Source organism: Mya arenaria, chromosome 10 (genome assembly GCF_026914265.1).
Source record: "Mya arenaria isolate MELC-2E11 chromosome 10, ASM2691426v1".
Lineage (NCBI taxonomy): Eukaryota > Metazoa > Mollusca > Bivalvia > Myida > Myidae > Mya > Mya arenaria.
Window position 1 is genome coordinate 44,934,901 of NC_069131.1, and position 20,742 is coordinate 44,955,642.

At 36.1% G+C, this 20,742-nt stretch overlaps 1 protein-coding gene across 1 annotated transcript in view; it reads left to right on the forward strand.

Moving 5' to 3' along the window:
* The window catches only part of LOC128205466 (cullin-associated NEDD8-dissociated protein 1-like), a 107,029-nt gene extending 88,591 nt beyond the window's left edge, over positions 1-18,438 (forward strand). The window contains exons 21-31 of the mRNA XM_052907116.1: positions 138-233; positions 4,440-4,507; positions 5,047-5,141; positions 7,020-7,123; positions 13,656-13,723; positions 14,533-14,722; positions 15,201-15,389; positions 15,544-15,615; positions 16,364-16,535; positions 16,774-16,920; positions 17,541-18,438. Of these exons, the coding sequence (XP_052763076.1) occupies positions 138-233; positions 4,440-4,507; positions 5,047-5,141; positions 7,020-7,123; positions 13,656-13,723; positions 14,533-14,722; positions 15,201-15,389; positions 15,544-15,615; positions 16,364-16,535; positions 16,774-16,920; positions 17,541-17,671 (1,332 nt within the window). The 3' untranslated portion in view covers positions 17,672-18,438. The remainder of the gene's footprint in view (positions 1-137; positions 234-4,439; positions 4,508-5,046; positions 5,142-7,019; positions 7,124-13,655; positions 13,724-14,532; positions 14,723-15,200; positions 15,390-15,543; positions 15,616-16,363; positions 16,536-16,773; positions 16,921-17,540) is intronic.
* The last annotated feature ends 2,304 nt before the right edge of the window (positions 18,439-20,742 follow it).

Genomic DNA, 20,742 nt, shown 5'->3' on the forward strand with positions numbered 1-20,742 from the left:
TTTTCTTCTTGTTGTAAATAACTAAAGGTTTAACAATGGTGAAGTTTATCTTAACAATATGCATGTTTACAGTCCCACTACTGATGAAGTGTACACCATATCTTTACACTGGTTTAGATTATTGTGTTTCATTTCAGGCGTTCCACTCCATAGCGAAATGTGTGGCAGCGCTAACTGTCATGTCTCCAAGCGAGGCCACAAATGTTGTCAACCAGTTTATTAGTGATGTCAAGGTAGATTTAAACCTTCATCTTAAAATTATTGGAACACAGTCCATACAGTAATGTCATGAGTAAGCAAATAAAAGAAAACAACACCACAACCATTGTGGCAATGATTACATTCTTCAATGGGAATAATGTAGCTAATATTTTTACCATTTATATCTTGTTGTATTTTGTATTTTTTCAATAGGAATTTTGTAGCTATCTCTATATGCTATATGCCACTTGTATCTTATATTCCTCAATGGGAATAATGCCATTTTTAGACTGACTATTCAAAGAATAAGGAGTGCTATACTACTTACCCTTGCATTGGCGACACACCTTGGTTAAGGTTTTGCATGTTAGCACATTTAAGTCATTATTTCAGCAAAAACATCATGTATTGCATTGAAACTTTAGAAATGTGTTCCCAGCTATCCAGCCTACTTTATTAATCAAGTTAGAAAACTATCTTGCATATAATGCAAATAATTGCCCTTTATTATTCAACATAGAAATTCTGGTTAAGGTTTTACATGTAAGCACATTTAAGTCATTATTTCAGCAAATACATCATGTATTGCATTGAAACATAGCATGTGTTCTCAGCTTTACAACCTACTTGATTAACCAAGTTAGATAACTATCTTGCATATAATGCAAATTATTGTCCTCTATTATTTCACTTAGATACTTCTGGATAAGGTTTACATGTAGCTTAGCTCTCATAGATTTATATCTCAACGACTATTTGATGTACTGTGAAATCATTAATATTCGTTGGCTTGAAATTTCATGGTTTGCCGAAAAATTACAATTTCATGGGTACTTGAATTCGTGGTTTTTCATTTTTGAAAAAAAAAATCGAAACTGCAAATGTCTCCATAATCTCCACGCGCTGGTCCGGGATTTCCTTCTTCTTTGTCACTCGCTTTATGACACTCGCTAAAGTGGTACGACATGCCAATTAGTGCATATACCCGTGACAATTTTCTATTTAATTGGAAATTAAGGTCATAAAAAAAGATGTACCCTGATCATAAATACAGAAAGGCGAAGCCATTGAAATCCAATTAAGAATTTTGCAAACTGTGAAAACACTGAGAAGGTGCATATATTTGAGTAAACTATCCCAAAAGATAGCAGATGTTTACAAATTCAATCACTTTTGAGTATCATATCACATCATTTCAATATTTATTCACACGATTATTTTTAATAAATATATTGAACGCGTTGTTTTGTACATTGTCACGTTTGGTGCTCAGTAACCTCCAATGTTATTGATTAATTATTTCATTAAAGAACAAAATCGAGTACCGACACTCATTACTCACATCTTCATGGGTGAAAGTTTTCCGGTGTATGCCGGATTTCCGGTTTTTCCTGATCCAGAGGGGTCATTTTTCCAAATCGTGTAAATCCGTTGAGATTTTCAAAGGGGGGTTAGGGAGTATGACCCAACTCCTCCTCCGAATTTCGACCATATTTGGCAGAGGTCAACAATAAGTCCAATTTCACAACCTCCATTTTTGCGATCCAGCAGGTACCTGCTTGAGCAAGTGCGCGTTTTTATATCATTTACGGAGATAGCCGATCTTTTGTTCGATTACGGCCAAACAGACTCGTTATGCGATCCACATTCATTAAGAATCGCCGAATCGTAATTCCAACAAAAGAGGTCGCGGAAAACCCTATACGTCATTCGTGTGAAAGGATACTTTTGATTGGCTTACTCGATTTTGCCCTCCAATGAAATAGCGTGTCTTTTATTACTTATGGACCGCACATAAAGATGGCCGACATTGTTATTATTAGCAACTGTCATTTAATGCAGACGATTGTTGATCAAACAAAATAGTTCTGAAAATGAAGTTTTTGCGAGCGGGTTATAATACGAAGGACTTAGAAAAGGAAGAAAAAAAAAGAGTGGAGGTGGGAATGTTTGTCTGAGGTTGACAAAAACGGTGATAGAAAGGGAAATCACTCTGCGGATCGTAATCATTTGGCAATTATCATGTGTAAAAACCAATATGTACAATTTAGGCTTGTTGATTCATTTTCTACCAAACGAATCAGTTTAGGAATAAAATTCATTAATGGTATCATTTTCTTGTATTAATATTTTTTTTCTTTTTAAGAGTGTAGAAAATACTTTTTAGCCATACATTTAAGTAATTTAAGACAGGCTTCATTTGTATTTCATAGTCAATTTATACTCTGGAATGGCATTTTATACCCTTAAAATTCTTAAATCTCAGGAGCTTCCGGGGGCCTCCGTCCCCCTGGACCCCCTGCCAAGGCTTTGCCCTGGACCCACCGGGGGCCCTGTGGCCCCCAACAAAATATTTTAGGTTTTTCAAAATTTCCAACTTTCACCCATGCATCTTGTAAACCTGGATATTTTCAATGAACAGCACACGTTTAAGCAAGTGCTTCTGTCATTTGGTTCATAAAAACACTTTAATTGATTTGGTTTATTATTTGTTAAAGGCAGATATAATATATTAACAAAACAATGATAGTAAGATATACAGTGAGACTGATATTTACGCTGTATACTGCGGCCTTTGTAACGAATAAACTAGAGTATGTACATAACATGGTAATTGAAAAAAGTGAATAAAGGGTCTATATTTCGTGGGATCTTGAATTCGTGGATCACCCAACCCACGAAAACCACGAACATTAATGCCCCCCGAGCATTAATGATTTCACAGTTGTATTGAGACTTTATACAATGGTATTCAATCATCCAACCTACTTGAAATAGCAAGTTAGATAACTGTATTTTGTACATAGTGCAAATAATGGCCCTTTTTTATTCAATTTAAAAATTCTGGTTAAGGTTTTGCATGTAAGCACATTTAAGTCAATATCTTTGCAAATGCATCATGTATTGCATTGAAACTTAAAGTGAGGGCTCTTAACCATCCAAAGATAACTCTTTCTTGCATTAAATTTAAAGTTTGCCCCTTCAATGTTTAACTCAGCATTTACTTGATGAATTGGATTAAAACTTTAAACAATCAAGTATGATAACTCTCTTGCAAATAATGCAAATTTTGCCACTTTATCATTTCACTCAGAATTCTGGTTAAGGTTTTGCATGTAATCTAACTGTACAGTGATCCATGCATGTTTCACCAAAACTTTGCAATAGTCAAGCAGGCTGTTCTTATGACAGTAGTAAAACCAGAGCAACGGCCCTTGAATTAGCAAAAATTGCCATTTCTGGTCTTCTGTCGCTTGAAACTCCCAAATCTTAATTACCTAGACTGATGAAACTTTTGGGGAATTTAATGGGCGATGAAGCTGTGCATTTGGGGTTTCGTTTCTGGCTTCTCTTAGTAAAACTAGCGTTATGGCCCTTGAATTTGCCAAAATTTGCATTTCTGGACTTATGTCTCTCAAAACGTTAAATTTAATTTACCTAGAGTCAAGATAGCTTAGGGGTATGTTTTGGGGCTGATTAAGTAGTTGTTTCCCACTGCACTCGGTAAAACCACAGATTTGGCCTTTGAATTAGCAAAATATGGCATTTTTGGAATTGTGTGATGTAAACTCCCAAACTACCGTATTTCACATCGAGTCATGAAACTTAGGGGAATGTTGTTAAGGAGATAATGTTGTGCACCTGGGTTTTTTTTTTTCCACTTCACATAACATATCAAGAATTATGGCGCTTGATAAGCAAAATTGACATTTTTAGACTGGTGTCGATCAAAACTACAATTGATTTCACCTAGAGTCATTTAACCTTCATGAAATGGTATTCAAGAGATGAAGTTATGCATCCGGGGTTTTGTTACCCACCGCACATAGTTCAACCAGAGTTTTGGCCCTTGAATTAGCAAAATTATAACTTCAAAATTATTAGTCATATACTCATGAGATCTTTCAGGAATGTGTTTGATGTGATTAAGTTGTGGAACTCGTAATTCTGATGCACATTTATTGAGAATGGACAAAGGAATGGCCCTTGCTTTTGTGAAAAATGCGGCATATTGGGACAACTGTGTCCGGTGAACACATTTCCAGATATTAAGCCACTTGTATCTTTTGTAAAAATCTGTTGTAAAGGTAAGCTTTGTTTTAATTTCGCAATGACAAATGTTCAACAAGTAACATAAGCTTTGAACAGGTTCTACAGGGTCAAATTTATACAGTTTTAAAATCTTGAGAGGAATGAAGGATTGCTGTTAGTGATGTGTGGCTATGTTAACATTTCAGAATCCAAAATCAACAGAGTCCATTCGTCTGTTTTCTCTCCTGGCACTAGGAGAGGTGGGAAAACACTTGTAAGTCTTCTCATGATCAGTAATTCTGATTTTGTTGATCTTTTTGTTTGTTTCATGTGAAAATTATCTTTGTGATGTACATGCACAATTTAACAAAAGTAAAAGAGAGCTGCATATAACACATATAACTATCACAATTTGGTGAGGGTCAGTCTTAACAGTACATTGATTTACGTTTCGGGAGCAATAACCTACCCAATAGAAGAGAAACAATGGTCAGAAAAAAACACTGGGGTCTGGTGCCAAAGAATATGGTAGGTCAGGAAACCTTAAACAAATATTTTTAGCTCGTCTGATTTTTGAAAAAAAGGACGAGCTATTGTCGTCACTTGATTGTCGTCATCGGAGGTGTTGGTTAAGTTTTGTCTTTAGGTCACGAACATGGAAACTATCAAAGCTATCACTTTTAAACTTTGTAATACCTGTTTACTATTAAATGTGCAATATGAAATAAATAAAATGTAAAAGGATAAAATTAGACGAGCACCCGCTGGCAGTCCTCTTGTTTATTAGAATTAACAAGTGTTCAATGTTTCCAGGGACCTGAGTGGCCAGGGAGAGATACAAAATGTGATTCTAGACGCCTTCTCTTCACAGAATGAGGAAGTCAAGGCAGCTGCATCATATGCCCTAGGTATAACCATTGTCTGCCCTTCTTAGTTTATGTGATCTTTCTGTTACTCTTTTATTAATTTGCTATAGCCAAATTATTTCTGATTTAATATTTACAGAGATAAAGCCTATGAAAGTTTTTGACAGAGAGGGGAATTGTTTTTTTCAAAACCCAACAATTGAGCAACTGTCTCATGATTAGAAAAGTTTAATTTATACAAGCTCTAGCTTAAAAATCTGAACAGGTCAACCTCAGTCTTCAAAATTTATTTATTAAAGTGATCAAAAATCAGGATATTGTATTATTCTTAGCTCGTCTATTCGAAGAATAAGGAGGGCTATACTACTCGCCCCAGCGTCGGCATCCAGTTAAAGTTTTAGGGCAAGTTGGGATTTTCAACTATAAGTCCAAATTGACTTAATACTTCACACAGTTGTTCAGGGCCATCATATAATGAGGTTAGATAACTCCATATTATCCTTAATACAAATTATGGCCCCTGATTGACTAAGGAACTTGGGTTAAAGTTTTAGGGCAGGTTGGGATATTTATTAATAACTTCTATACCCTTTGTTCAATTGACTTAATACTTCACACAGTTGTTCAGTACCATCCCACAATGAGGTTACATAACTCCATATTATCCTTTATACAAGTTATGGCCCCTGATTGACTTAGGTTAATGTTTTAGGGCAGGTTAAAGTTTAAGGGCAAGTTGAGATTTTCACTTTTAAGTCCAATACCCTTGATTTAATTGACTTAATACTTCACACAGTTGTTCAGGGCCATCACATAATGAGGTTAGATAACTCAATATTATCTTTTTTACAAATTATGGCCCCTGATTGACTATGGAACTTAGGTTAAAGTTTTAGGGCAGGTTGGGATATTTATTAATAACTTTTATACCCTTCATTCAATTGACTGAATACTTCACACAATTGTTCAGGACCATCACACAGTGAGGTTACTTAACTCCATATTATCCTTATTACAAGTTATGGCCGCTGATTGACTTAGGTAAAAAAATTATGGCAGATTTAAGTCTTAAGGGCAAGTTGGGACCGTAATAAAAAAAACTTTTATACCCTTTATTCAGTTGACTTAATACATTGCAGAATTATTGACGACCACCTTACAGCAAAAAACATAACTCCATTTTAACCCTAAATACAAATTATGGCCCTTGAATTATTATTTTTATATTTTTATTATTTTTGTTTTGAAAGGCACATTTTTATATTCTAAACCACATTTTCATAAAGTTATTTGAATGACTTGCGTCATTGTTCGGCGGGCTGGTGGGAGGGCAGCGTCAAAGTCACCTTATGACTATTGAATAATTTTAGCTAGGTTTGACATAAAGGGACCAAACTTGGTATATATGAAGAGTTTATGGAGACCTTTTATGGGAATGGGTTTTGGGCCCGAGAGTAATGGTCTAGGTCAAGGTCACTGTTGCTATAAATAGAAATATGGTTATTACTGAATAACTTAAGTAGGGTTGACATAGTGTGACCAAACTTGGTATGTAGGACAAGTTTATGCAGAGCTTTCATGGATTGCCTTTTGGTCACTGTTACTAAAAATTAAATTACTGTTTCAATTATGGTTGACATACTGTGACCAAACTTGATATGTATAAAGAGTTTATGGAGGACTTCCATGGGTTTGTGTTTGGGGCCCTTAGAATCAAGGTCACTACATGTTACAAAAAATGTTCATGTTGTCTGACTATATGCACATGTATAGAATATATATTAGTCTGGCTTCTTAATAAGAGAGTTATGCCTCTAAAGTTTACTGGGAAAAAATCCACACAAAAACAGTTGGTGTTCCTTCTGGTAAATTATGATGATAGAAACTTGCTTATCAAACTGCTGTGTGTTGTGATTGCAGGCAATGTGAGTGTGGGCAACCTGACACGGTTCCTGCCATTTGTACTGCGTGAGATAGAGAGTCAACCTAAGAGACAGTATCTGCTGCTGCATTCACTAAAGGAGGTGTGTTATGAAATACAAACATTTTTTAAGTACTTTTCACAATGGCCTTTCTACAATTTTTTGTTTTAACTTCACAGAAACTAATATGACTGTAGACAGGACAGACACCTTCATAACTGTAGACAGACCAGATACCTATATGACGGTAGACAGGCCAGACATCTTTATGACTGTAGACAGGACTGACACCTATAGATGAATGTAGACAGGACAGACATCTTCATGACTGTAGACAGGACAGACACCTATATATTCCTGTAGACAGGATAGACACCTATATATGACAGTAGACAGGACAGACATCTTCATGACTGTAGACAGGACAGACACCTATATGACTGTAGACAGGACAGACATCTTCATGACTGTAGACAGGACAGACACCTATATGACTGTAGACAAGACAGACATCTCCATGACTGTAGACAGGACAGACATCTTCATGACTGTAGACAGGACAGACACCTATATGACTGTAGACAGGAGAGACATCTTCATGACTGTAGACAGGACAGACACCTATATGACTGTAGACAGGATGGACATCTATATGACTGTAGACAGGACAGACATCTTCATGACTATAGACAGGACAGACATCTATATGACTGTAGACAGGACAGAAACCTATATGACTGTAGACAGGACAGACATCTTCATGACTGTAGACAGGACAGACACCTATATGACTGTAGACAGGACTGACATCTTCATGACTGTAGACAGGACAGAAACCTATATGACTGTAGACAGGACAGACATCTTCATGACTGTAGACAGGACAGACACCTATATGACTGTAGACAGGACTGACATCTTCATGACTGTAGACAGGACAGATATCTTCATGACTGTAGACAGGACAGACACGGACATCTATATGACTGTAGACAGGACAGACATCTTCATGACTGTAGACAGGACAGACATCTTCATGACTGTAGACAGGAAAGACACCTATATGACTGTAGACAGGACGGACACCTATATGACTGTAGACAGGACGGACATCTATATGACTGTAGACAGGACAGACATCTTCATGACTGTAGACAGGACAGACACCTATATGACTGTAGACAGGACGGACACCTATATGACAGTAGACAGGACAGACATCTTCATGACTGTAGACAGGACAGACACCTATATGACTGTAGACAGGACAGACACCTATATGACTGTAGACAGGACAGACACCTATATGACTGTAGACAGGACTGACATCTTCATGACTGTAGACAGGACAGATATCTATATGACTGTAGACAGGACAGACATCTATATGACTGTAGACAGGACAGATATCTTCATGACTGTAGACAGGACAGACATCTTCATGACTGTAGACAGGACAGACACCTATATGACTGTAGACAGGACGGACACCTATATGACTGTAGACAGGACGGACATCTATATGACTGTAGACAGGACAGACATCTTCATGACTGTAGACAGGACAGACATCTTCATGACTGTAGACAGGACGGACACCTATATGACAGTAGACAGGACAGACACCTATATGACTGTAGACAGGACAGACATCTTCATGACTGTAGACAGGACAGACATCTTCATGACTGTAGACAGGACGGACACCTATATGACAGTAGACAGGACTGACACCTATATGACTGTAGACAGGACAGACATCTTCATGACTATAGACAGGACAGACATCTTCATGACTGTAGACAGGATGGACACCTATATGACTGTAGACAGGATAGACACCTATATATGACAGTAGACAGGACAGACATCTTCATGACTGTAGACAGGACATACATCTATATGACTGTAGACAGGACTGACACCTATATGACTGTAGACAGGACAGACATCTTCATGACTGTAGACAGGACATGACTGTAGACAGGACAGACATCTTCATGACTGTAGACAGGACGGACACCTATATGACTGTAGACAGGACGGACATCTTCATGACTGTAGACAGGACAGACATCTTCATGACTGTTGACAGAAGGGACACCTATATGACTGTAGACAGGACGAACACTTATATGACTGTAGACATGACAGACACCTATATCACTGTAGACAGGACAGTCATATTCATGACTGTAGACAGGACAGACATCTTCATGACTGTAGACAGGACAGACACATATATGACTGTAGACAGGACAGACACCTTCATGACTGTAGACAGGACTGACACCTTCATGACTGTAGACAGGACTGACACCTATATGACTGTAGACAGGATGGACACCTATATGTCTGTAGACAGGACAGACATCTTCATGACTGTAGTCGGATGGTAACCTTCATGACTGTAGACCCTAAATAAAACACATTTGTTGAAATATGCTTATAGTTGGATTATTCACAATGAGAGGTTTCAAACCATAACTGAGTTAGCTGAAATATTTATATCTAGCCAAATTTATACCCCACTTGCAGTTAATAAACTTAAAGCTGCACTCTCACAGATTGAAGGTTTCGACAAGATTTTTAGTTTTTGTCTTGAAATGAGCCAATTTTTGAGAAATTCCATGGCAACCAGTTATATAAGACTGCTTGCAAAACATTAGATCGCATATTTTTATATTTAAGTTCAAAAATTGATGTTTTACGCATTTTTTCTTAAGGATTACGGACCCAAATGGGCACTATCAACAATTTAATGGAAACTTATCTTATTCAAATATACATTATTAAAGCAACCTATTTCCAGATTTAAAACACTTTTTACCATGGTCAACTTGAGATATTCATATTTGAATAGGGTACCCCCCAACCTCGGAAAATGCAGAAAATAAAGAGGATACCTATGTTACAAAACCATGTCTATTTTTCATAATTATTACTGAAGAATATCCAAATATATGTTTTATAGTGAACTTTCATCACTCTAATGAAAATAAAAATCTAAAAGCTGAAATATGTTCATCTTTGTTATTTTTTAGCATCATAAGTGCTTCAAAGGGAGCTCCGACAATGCCTATTTTGTCCGAAAACTAATATCATGTGCTACTATTTTCTAATTTTTAAAAGAAATCAGTTTCAGTTCAATGAAAATAGAATTGGTATTAATTATCCACAATATTCAAGAAAACTAATGACCAAATTACAGGATATTTTACCACGGCTAACTCATTTTATGGCTTGCTCAACAAAATAGGTGTCAGTTTTTAAATTATCCGAAATTAGTTGGAAATAAGTTGAATTTGAATTATAATCAACATCTTGAATTTTAGATGTATGTTAGAGTAAGGACAACATTATAAGTGATCTAAGATTTGTCCAAAACTTTATTGAACTATTAAAAACACTTTTGAAATAGATTTAACCAGGAAATTGTTAAATAATTAAATTTTACAAGTGTTGTGCGAAATGGGAAATAACAATAGAACATTTGACATCAGAAATACTGTCACACACATTTGGCAGTTACATTGAACACTGCACATATAGTATGATATAGACAAATGGATAACACATTGAACAAAGACTAAATTACTATTATAAAGATTTTTGAAAGGTTATATGGCCTAGTATAAATGACCCAAGCCACTAGAGGAGGTTTATATAGCAAACAAGCATTTCTACAAGGCAATATAACCTTTCAAAAATTATTATTACAAATTTATAATTCTGAAAAATGTTTACTTAAATTAAATGTTTGTAGCAGCTATTTGTAGTTAAGAATCATAAACTTCACAAACGTCTAATAGAAATTGACGTTTTATCAACAAACAGTATCATACTTCACAAAAAAATGTTATCACATGATTACCACATTATTTTTCAAAATATTCAACAAACTTTTGTATCACTCTTTCTAGCACTCTTTTTGTATTAGTAACATGCGGCTGTCCTTCAGAGTTCTTACAAGTAAATGTGTTGGGCCTACCATCTTCCCCCTGTTAGAAAAATATTTTCTTGAGACTATTCAAGTTCAGGCCAGAACTAGCAATGTTCTCAGCCATGGCCAATTTGCACACACCACAGGCAACAAGAGCTTGTAATGTACCCAGATTTTTAGCATTATAAGTTGATGGTTTCTTCTGTTGACTTGATGGCACATGTAGACTTGATGGCTCATGTTGACTTGATGGCACATGTAGACTTGATGGCTCATGTTGACTTGGTGGCTCATGTAGACTTGATGGCTCATGTAGACTTGATGGCTCATGTTGACTTGGTGGCTCATGTAGACTTGGTGGCTCATGTAGACTTGGTGGCTCATGTAGACTTGATGGCACATGTAGACTTGATGGCTCATGTAGACTTGATGGCTCATGTTGACTTGGTGGCTCATGTAGACTTGATGGCTCATGTTGACTTGGTGGCTCATGTAGACTTGATGGCACATGTAGACTTAATGGCTCATGTAGACTTGATGGCTCATGTTGACTTGGTGGCTCATGTAGACTTGATGGCTCATGTTGACTTGATGGCTTCTCCTCAACATCTGACCAGTCATTGTCTTGCATGTCAGTTTTGAGTACCATCCTGAAATATAAAACAACAATTTAAGAAAAACTCATTAAATATTATGCCTTTTCACCTCTTACCACAGAACAGTTAAAGGCAATGTAATAAATATTGACTCTGTAGCTTTCTTTGTCTCTTCTTCAGCAGTATCACTGAACAAAAAGAAAACGTCAGTTATTGAATCATGGTTAGTTGGTTGATACAAATATGTAAAAGTATTATATAGGCTGGTTGTGTTACCAATAAACGTGCATCTTCAATTCACACTACAGTTCTTTGCAAATGCCTAAGACATTCAGTATTCTTTCATTCACAAATTTGAGATCATGCAGAATCATTTGTTTATATGCTTATGTCATCCATTTCATACTTATTGTATGTACATATGGAAAGCATCTTGAGCAGCTTGTTTTGTTGATTTTGATGTCACTGACTCAACAGCTTCTCCTGCCCTACGTTCCATTTTTTTCAGCTTATTATTTAGCCAATGTTGTATGTTGAGGGTTGAAAGCATGTTGTTGACCTTTGTTGGTCCACCAACATTGTCAATCATAGCTGGAAATGAGTAAATATAATTAATTATCTATTGTATTAGGTTTTATGCCATAGGTCATAAATGTTGATAAGATATGTAACCAAGGTGACAAACTGAAGACAGATGAGCTAATCACTAGTGGTCACACATTTCACAAGGTCATTAAAGTTGAGAAAAATGTGCATGCTGACCAGGACTTGAGCCCGGGACTTTTGAATTACAGTTCCACAGCTCTACACTACCGACTAAGCTAAGGCCCCTTCACATTTGCTATCAAATTTTTGTACATTTCTATACTTTGACACACAGATTGTGCATAAACAAAGGTAGGCCTAATAGCAATAGGTGATTCAGAAATTATTCATGTCTGCCACTTTTTACTTGATATATTTATTTTGTAAATAATAAAGTTTGAGTAGATAAAACAAGTAAAACAGAGCAATTTATGTAAACATCAAACAAACCACTCAGTTTTATATTTACCTGTTTACAGCAAATATCCACCAAGGCCTTTTCTAAAAGAACGCCTAGTTCCACAATTCGCCACCCAATTTTCCACCGTTTATTGTGATTTTCAGTGATTTAAATCCGTTGAGTTGAATCACCACTTTGAACAAAACTGTCTGTTGCATAATTATGTTCAACAATAATTCTCTCAGGTTTTGCGTAATTTATTGTATTTGCTTTTTTAGTCCAACAACCACGACTGTCGCGTATGCCTGCCACCATGTTGGATTATCTGAAATAATGACGTCACAGTGGAAAATACCCTTTCACGTGACAAAATTATACTAAAAATAGGTATTACGGCGAAGGTTGAAAGAAGGCGAGAAGGCATTTGTGTTAACTACGATATTTACCGACATTACCCGATATTTACCGATTCATTAGGGTCCGTAATCCTTAAACCTTTAGTAACGGTTTAAGCCATAAAACATTAATTTTCGAACGGAAATATGATAATCTACGATCTGACTTTTTGTCAGCAAACTTATATCATTGGTTTGCAGATACTACACAAAAAATTGCTCTTTCCAAGACAAAAAATAAAAAAGTTGTAAAAATGGTATATCTGTGAGAATGCAGCTTTAATTCGACATCTAAATCTTTAAATATTGGTTCTCTCTTTAATGTTCAGGATTAAACCTAAAATCATGATTGAGAGATATAACTTCAGACTATTGTACACTTTAATATTATTTTAGATTAGACATTTGCATCAAAAACAGTAGGAAGTACCTTGGAATTAATATAAATGACTTGAAACAATTTCAAAAGGGGTCTAAGGCCCTATACTCTATTTTGGACATGAATCTCTCGTACTAAAACAGACTATAGGTAATTTTGCAGTAGTGAAAGTGATCAGCTGTTTAAACCCTTGTTAAAAGTGAGGGCATCGTAGAACATCTAGCCTACAGAAAACACCCCAAGCTGTTGGAAAATTCTTTCACAGGTCATATATGTTGCTTAATTGATTCAACAGAAATAAAATGAATGTTACCCATGCTAATAACTTTGTTTCAGATTATCAGCTGTGAGTCTGGTACAGCATCTGGGGTTCACACGTTGAAGCCATATGTACAAACTATCTGGTAAGATGCTAGTTTTGTACAACATCATAAAATACAAAAATACATAAGACCATATAACTTAAAATCATTTGGAGGGTATTCCTCATTCAATGTCAAAATGGCAAGAATCCCATCAGAATATTTGTGACCTAAATGTCAATTCTTAAAAGAAACAAGACAGTTATATTGACAGACTATTTAAGCTCTCTGAAGTTTCATACTGCAAGTACTCTCTGTAATTTCATACTGCAAGTACTCCCTGAATTATCATACTGCAAGTATTCTCTGAAGCTTCATACAGCAAGTATTCCCTGAAGTCTCATACTGCAAGTACTCCCTGAAGTATCATAGTGCAAGTACTCTCTGAAGTTTCATACTGCAAGTACTCGCTTAAGTTTCATACTGCAAGTACTCCCTGAAGTATCATAGTGCAAGTACTCTCTGAAGTTTCATACTGCAAGTACTCGCTTAAGTTTCATACTGCAAGTACTCCCTAAAGTTTCATACTGCAAGTACTCCCTGAAGTTTCATACTGCAAGTACTCTCTGAAGTTTCATACTGCAAGTACTCCCTGAAGTTTCATACTGCAATGTACTCTCTGAAGTTTCATACTGCTATGTACGCTCTAAAGTTTCATACTGCAATGTTCATTCTGAAATTTCATACTGCAAGTACTCCCTGAAGTTTCATACTGCTATGTACTTTCTGAAGTTTCATACTGTATGTATGAAGATTCATACTGCAATGTACCACTGAAATTTTTTGGGCTATTAAAATCCAGCTTGAATACACAACACATTCTAATGTCTTTAAATCTTATTTGCTTTCAGGAACATGCTATTTAGTCATTGTGAGTGTCCTGAGGAAGGGACCCGTAATGTTGTGTCCGAATGTCTCGGTAAATTGACCCTGATGGACCCTCGGACGTTACTATCCGGGCTAAAGCAACACCTGACATCCCAGTCCGCACTTACACGTAGCACTGTTGTTACAGCAATAAAGTTTACTATCTCCGACCAGGTTAGTGTCCTTAATGGTGACTCTCTGAACTTAAGAATTTTTGTTTATGTACACATTTAGAACAACTTGTTGCTGCATTGTATATCTGTTTGAATTTCACAGTTTCATCTGTTAGAATTGCGTAACACAGCTCAATATTGTAGCTTTTTAAACTGACCTTAATGAATCATATATAAGGACAAGAGTTGTCACAGTTAGTGATGAACACCCCTGAATCAGTGGATTAATATATGTCCACATTGAGGAAGAGGACACATAATCAAGAAGCATATTGTAATATGCCCACTTTTTGAGTCATCCAAATTGATATTGTCACCATATCTTAAATGCTATTCATTATTTCTTAGTGACAATTTTTTTTTTTGAGATTGACATTACCTTGTTATCTTTTGGAAGTATGACATGTGAATGTGTTTACAGCCTCAAGTGATATTACCTTGTTATCTTTTGGAAGTATTACATGTGAATGTGTTTACAGCCTCAAGTGATAGACCCTCTCCTTAAAGAGTGTATTGGAGAGTTCTTGGAGACGTTACAAGACCCAGACCTGAATGTTCGACGTGTAGCTCTTGTCACGTTTAACTCTGCGGCCCACAACAAGCCTGTTCTGATCCGTGATCTTCTAGACAGTATGCTGCCCCATCTGTATAATGAAACCAAAGTCAGGGTGAGTTAAGCCTTTGATTAAAAATTATGAAATTAAAATTAAGTTCTATAAGAAATCTGAGTGAATTCAAATTTAGTTTTGGGTAATGATAATTCAATTCCAATCGCTTTCTTTCATCCTTACCATTACTTATCAGTGTTCTTTTTGATTTCAGAAAGAGTTGATTCGTGAGGTGGAGATGGGACCGTTTAAACACACGCTTGATGATGGACTGGATATCAGAAAGGTGCTTTAAACTGTCTCACTTTCTGCCTTTTTCAATAATATTGTGATGGAACTTGATGAGAACTTTCATTTGCTAGTTCTTTTCATGTAAAGAGAATCAGCACAGGCCATGTAAAAAGACATTGGTTCAGTCTGACACTGCTTGGTAATTTCCTTATTGGCTTTTACCATGAAAGGTTAAAAACTGTTAACTGTCTAAGGGTAAGATTTCTAAGCATGGACATGGAAATGTACGTTTAGCGCTGTGGTTAGCGCACTTCCTTCTCACCTAGGTGACCCATGTTATATTCCTGGCCTGGGCGCATGTGAATTTGGTTTGTGGTAACCAAGCCAGACAAGAGGGTTTCCTACTGGTACTCTGGTTTCCCCAACAACACAAGACCATACTCTCGCGTAAAATTGTGCCATAATGTAGTGTTGTAATTACTTGTTTCACAATGGCTGTAAAATACATAAGTTTAAACTACATGTCCTCATCCATCGCCACGCTGCTCATTTGAGCTGACAGCACAGTGCTACATTGATTACACTTTAACCATTATTGTTGAGGCATATATATATTTTTTTACCTGCTGATACATAGACTTGTAACATTGCGATAAACATATGAATGGACTGGTTTTCACAGTCTCAGAATGTTCCATAACTAAAAAATGTACATTTATATGAGGCAAACTTTCTGCCACAATCTTCAAGTACGTTTCATGAAATGTTACCAAATACCACCTGAAGATAACCTTTTGGTTTAGGCTGCTTTTGAGTGTATGTACACCCTGCTGGACTCTTGTCTTGACCGCCTGGACATCTTCGAGTTCCTGAACCACGTAGAAGACGGCCTTAAAGACCACTATGACATTAAGATGCTTACCTACTTGATGCTTGTCAGGTTATCACATCTCTGTCCTAGTGCAGTCTTGCAGAGTAAGTACAGTTTTCAAAAAGTTGTAAGCAAACAATTTTTCATATTAAGTTTTAATTTGAAGCTGGGAAATCATTGAGACAGGCTTTGCCACATGTTTAGTTAATACATATTTTTTTCAACTTTTTATATATAATATTTACAAAAGCATTTACAATATTAACACATATAGAAATAAATGGAAACAAAAGTGATAGTTAATAGTTTTTAACTTCATAAATGTTAACTTTATGTTTACAGGACTAGACCGTCTTGTGGAACCTCTGCGCGCCACATGTACGACCAAGGTGAAGGCAAACTCTGTCAAACAAGAGTTTGAGAAACAGGATGAGTTGAAACGCTCAGCTATGAGGGCTGTTGCTGCCTTGCTGGCTGTTCCTGACGCAGGTTAGATGTTAATCATGCTTGCTGTGTAAATTTTTTAACAAAAAAAGGAATACGATAACTATTTTCAAATTTGACATGATTTAGGTGTGCAAAATTCTGTCTAATTTTGTAAAGGTTAATGTACAATGTTCAGTTGGGTATTATATTTAATACTATGTAAAATATGGTGTATTTGTATACTTTCTCATTAATTTTGGAGGATGTGGGCAAAATTTAACATTAATACAAGTATGTTGGTGATTTGATTATAGTAGTTAAAGGTAAATGTCAATATGAGAAATGATTTCCTCGGGTCATTTAGGAAATGATAACTTTTTATCAAAACTCTGCTTTTGTGTTTCCTGCAAAGCACTGCTGAAACTTAGGGATTAGCCTGTCACACTTTTGTTTCTGATCAATAACTATTGAACGACTTTGTTAAGAGTCTTAAAACGCATTATGCTCATTGTTCAGTGTACCTGTAAGTAGAAAGTAGATGAATGCTTTTGATTTTGGCTTCAAAAGGTCATGATGTCAACTATAATGAGGGCTCCTCTCATAAATTTGCATAATTTTATTTTTGGTAAAGTAACCATGTATAACTATGGTTAATAGTTTGCCACCCATCTTCTTTGTTTCAGACAAGAGTCCACAAATGAATGAATTTCTGACGCAAATAAAATCCAACACTGATCTGGCAGCCATGTTTGAAAACATTCAAAAAGACGCCATGGCAACGTCCTCAGATACTGTTGTCATGGATACAAGTTGAACAACAGATTGGGAAATAAATATTTTGTGGCTATATTGACATTACAGTGCTGATTCAGTGGTATTATTTCACTCAGTTAAAGATTTCTATGTGCACAACTTGTTTCCCTCTTCAAAGTGCTAAAATGTCGAAGCGTGAATAAGACATGTCAGTGATCAAACACAAGAGTGATAAAAAGTTGCTAACTCAAATACTATATCGGAGATATTGGCTCTCTTATCAACAAGTTTACCAACAATATTGTAAGAATTTTATTAAAATTGCCTTAAGATCACTTATTAATAGAAATGTTGATCAAATTCAAACAAGCTGTGTCTTACGTGATCAATAAAACCAATTGTTTAGAAATAAATATTATTTCTGCTTGTATTACTGCTTGGATTTACCAATTTGAATTATTAATTGTACAATATTACTCTTAAATTAATTTCAGTGCTTACATTTTCTTAAATATGAATATATTGTATCATAGCTTTCTTTACCAGAAGTTTTTAGAAAATAATTGACACTATTGATAAAGAAATGCATGTTCTTGTAAATCATTTCAAAGATTATTGTCATCGTGTGGGATAATTGTGCTACGATTGGTTATTTAGTCCCTCTTTGGTTTGTAAAATCATGGTTACATGTGTATGTCCAAGTGATAGAAAAAGTTGAAGACTGGACAACTACATGTAGATGATAGACTCAATCTGTAGTATTATGTTCATCGCACTTGTTTGTATGATTTCTTTTATAATAGTTGATGAAATGAAATGTTGAAATTATTTCAGTTATTACTCAGCACACAGATATATTGATTATCATGGTTTCTATTTTATGTGGGATTTTAAACAGATTTTTCATAATTTTGAGTACTTGAAATCTCAAAATATCTACATTGTAGGTATGCATACTTGCCTCAAAATAGGACAGGTGCTTGGTAAACACCCACATAAACACTTGTGAAGACAAGAAAAATGTGTTGTCATTACACACAATGCTTATTAAAGTGACTGATGTATTGTCAGTGCATGCACAAACACTCATGAAGAAATGCAGATGCCTAATATGTGCACAGATGAAAGGTTGTGCAGAACATACCCATGTTTTCAGTGCATGCATAAATGTCCATGAAGAAGATGGATAAGTTGTCTGTGCACTCCTGAATGTCCATGAAGAAGATGGATAAGTTGTCAGTGGACTCATGAATGTCCATGAAGAAGATGGATAAGTTATCTGTGCTCTCCTGAATGTCCAGGAAGAAGATGGATAAGTTGTCAGTGGACTCATGAATGTCCATGAAGAAGATGGATAAGTTGTCTGTGCACTCCTGAATGTCCATGAAGAAGATGGATAAGTTGTCAGTGGACTCATGAATGTCCATGAAGAAGATGGATAAGTTATCTGTGCTCTCCTGAATGTCCAGGAAGAAGATGGATAAGTTGTCAGTGGACTCATGAATGTCCATGAAGAAGATGGATAAGTTGTCTGTGCACTCCTGAATGTCCATGAAGAAGATGGATAAGTTGTCAGTGGACTCATGAATGTCCATGAAGAAGATGGATAAGTTATCTGTGCTCTCCTGAATGTCCAGGAAGAAGATGGATAAGTTGTCAGTGGACTCATGAATGTCCATGAAGAAGATGGATAAGTTATCTGTGCTCTCCTGAATGTCCAGGAAGAAGATGGATAAGTTATCTGTGCACTCATGAATGCCCATGAAGAAGATGGATAAGTTATCTGTGCACTCCTGAATGTCCATGAAGAAGACATGAGTTGTCAGTGCACTCCTGAATGTCCATGAAGAAGACATGAGTTGTCAGTGCACTCCTGAATGTCCATGAAGAAGACATGAGTTGTCAGTGCACTCCTGAATGTCCATGAAGAAGACATGAGTTGTCAGTGCACTCCTGAATGTCCATGAAGAAGACATGAGTTGTCTGTGCACTCCTGAATGTCCATGAAGAATACATGAGTTGTCAGTGCACTCCTGAATGTCCATAAAGAAGACATGAGTTGTCTGTGCACTCCTGAATGTCCATGAAGAAGACTTGAGTTGTCTGTGCACTCCTGAATGTCCATAAAGAAGACATGAGTTGTCAGTGCACTCCTGAAGACAGATACGTTGTTCGTGCACTCATGAACATTCATGAAAAACATAGATGAGTTGTCAGTGCACTCATGAACATTCATGAAGATAGATAAATGACTTGTCAGTGCTCTCATGAACATTCATAAAGAATATACATAACTTGTCAGTGCACTCGTATCATTCATGAAGAAGATAGATGAGTTGTCAGTGCACTTATGAACATTCATGAAGATAGATAAATTGCCAGTGCACTAATGGACATTCATGAAGAAGATTCATAAGATAGTTAAGTTGTCAGTTAATGCATGATTGTAAGCGAAGAAATCATAGATGTGTTGTCAAAGTACACTTAAATGTTCGGAAATGTATAATGCGTGGTTAGTACCCACTATATGATCCTGAAGAAATGAATACTTGAATAAAAGGGTCATTGTTACATGCATTTTAAGAACTTGAATAAGAAGTCAAATGTTACGTTTATGTTGAAAAAGAGGACGATTGTTACATTTATATGAAAAACATAAATAAGAGGGTCATAATTGTACAAATATTTATTACATAATTAAAAGGACGATTCTTAAATACATTTTTAATACAAGGACGAGCATTACATTCATAGGGAATATGTCAATAAGAGGATCATCGTAACATACATATTGAACGCTTGAATATGAGTGTCATCGCAACATACTTATTGAACGCTTGAATTAGAAGGTCATTGTAACATACATATTGAGCACTTGAATAAGAGGACGAGCGTTACACACACATGGAACACTTAAATAAGAGGACGAGCGTTACACTCATATTGAACACTTGAATAAGAGGACGAGCGTTACATACATATTGAGCACTTGAATAAGAGGACGTGCGTTACATACATATAGAACACTTGAATAAGAGGACGAGCGTTACATACATATAGAACACTTGAATAAGAGGACGAGCGTTACATACATATTGAGCACTTGAATAAGAGGACGAGCGTTATATACAC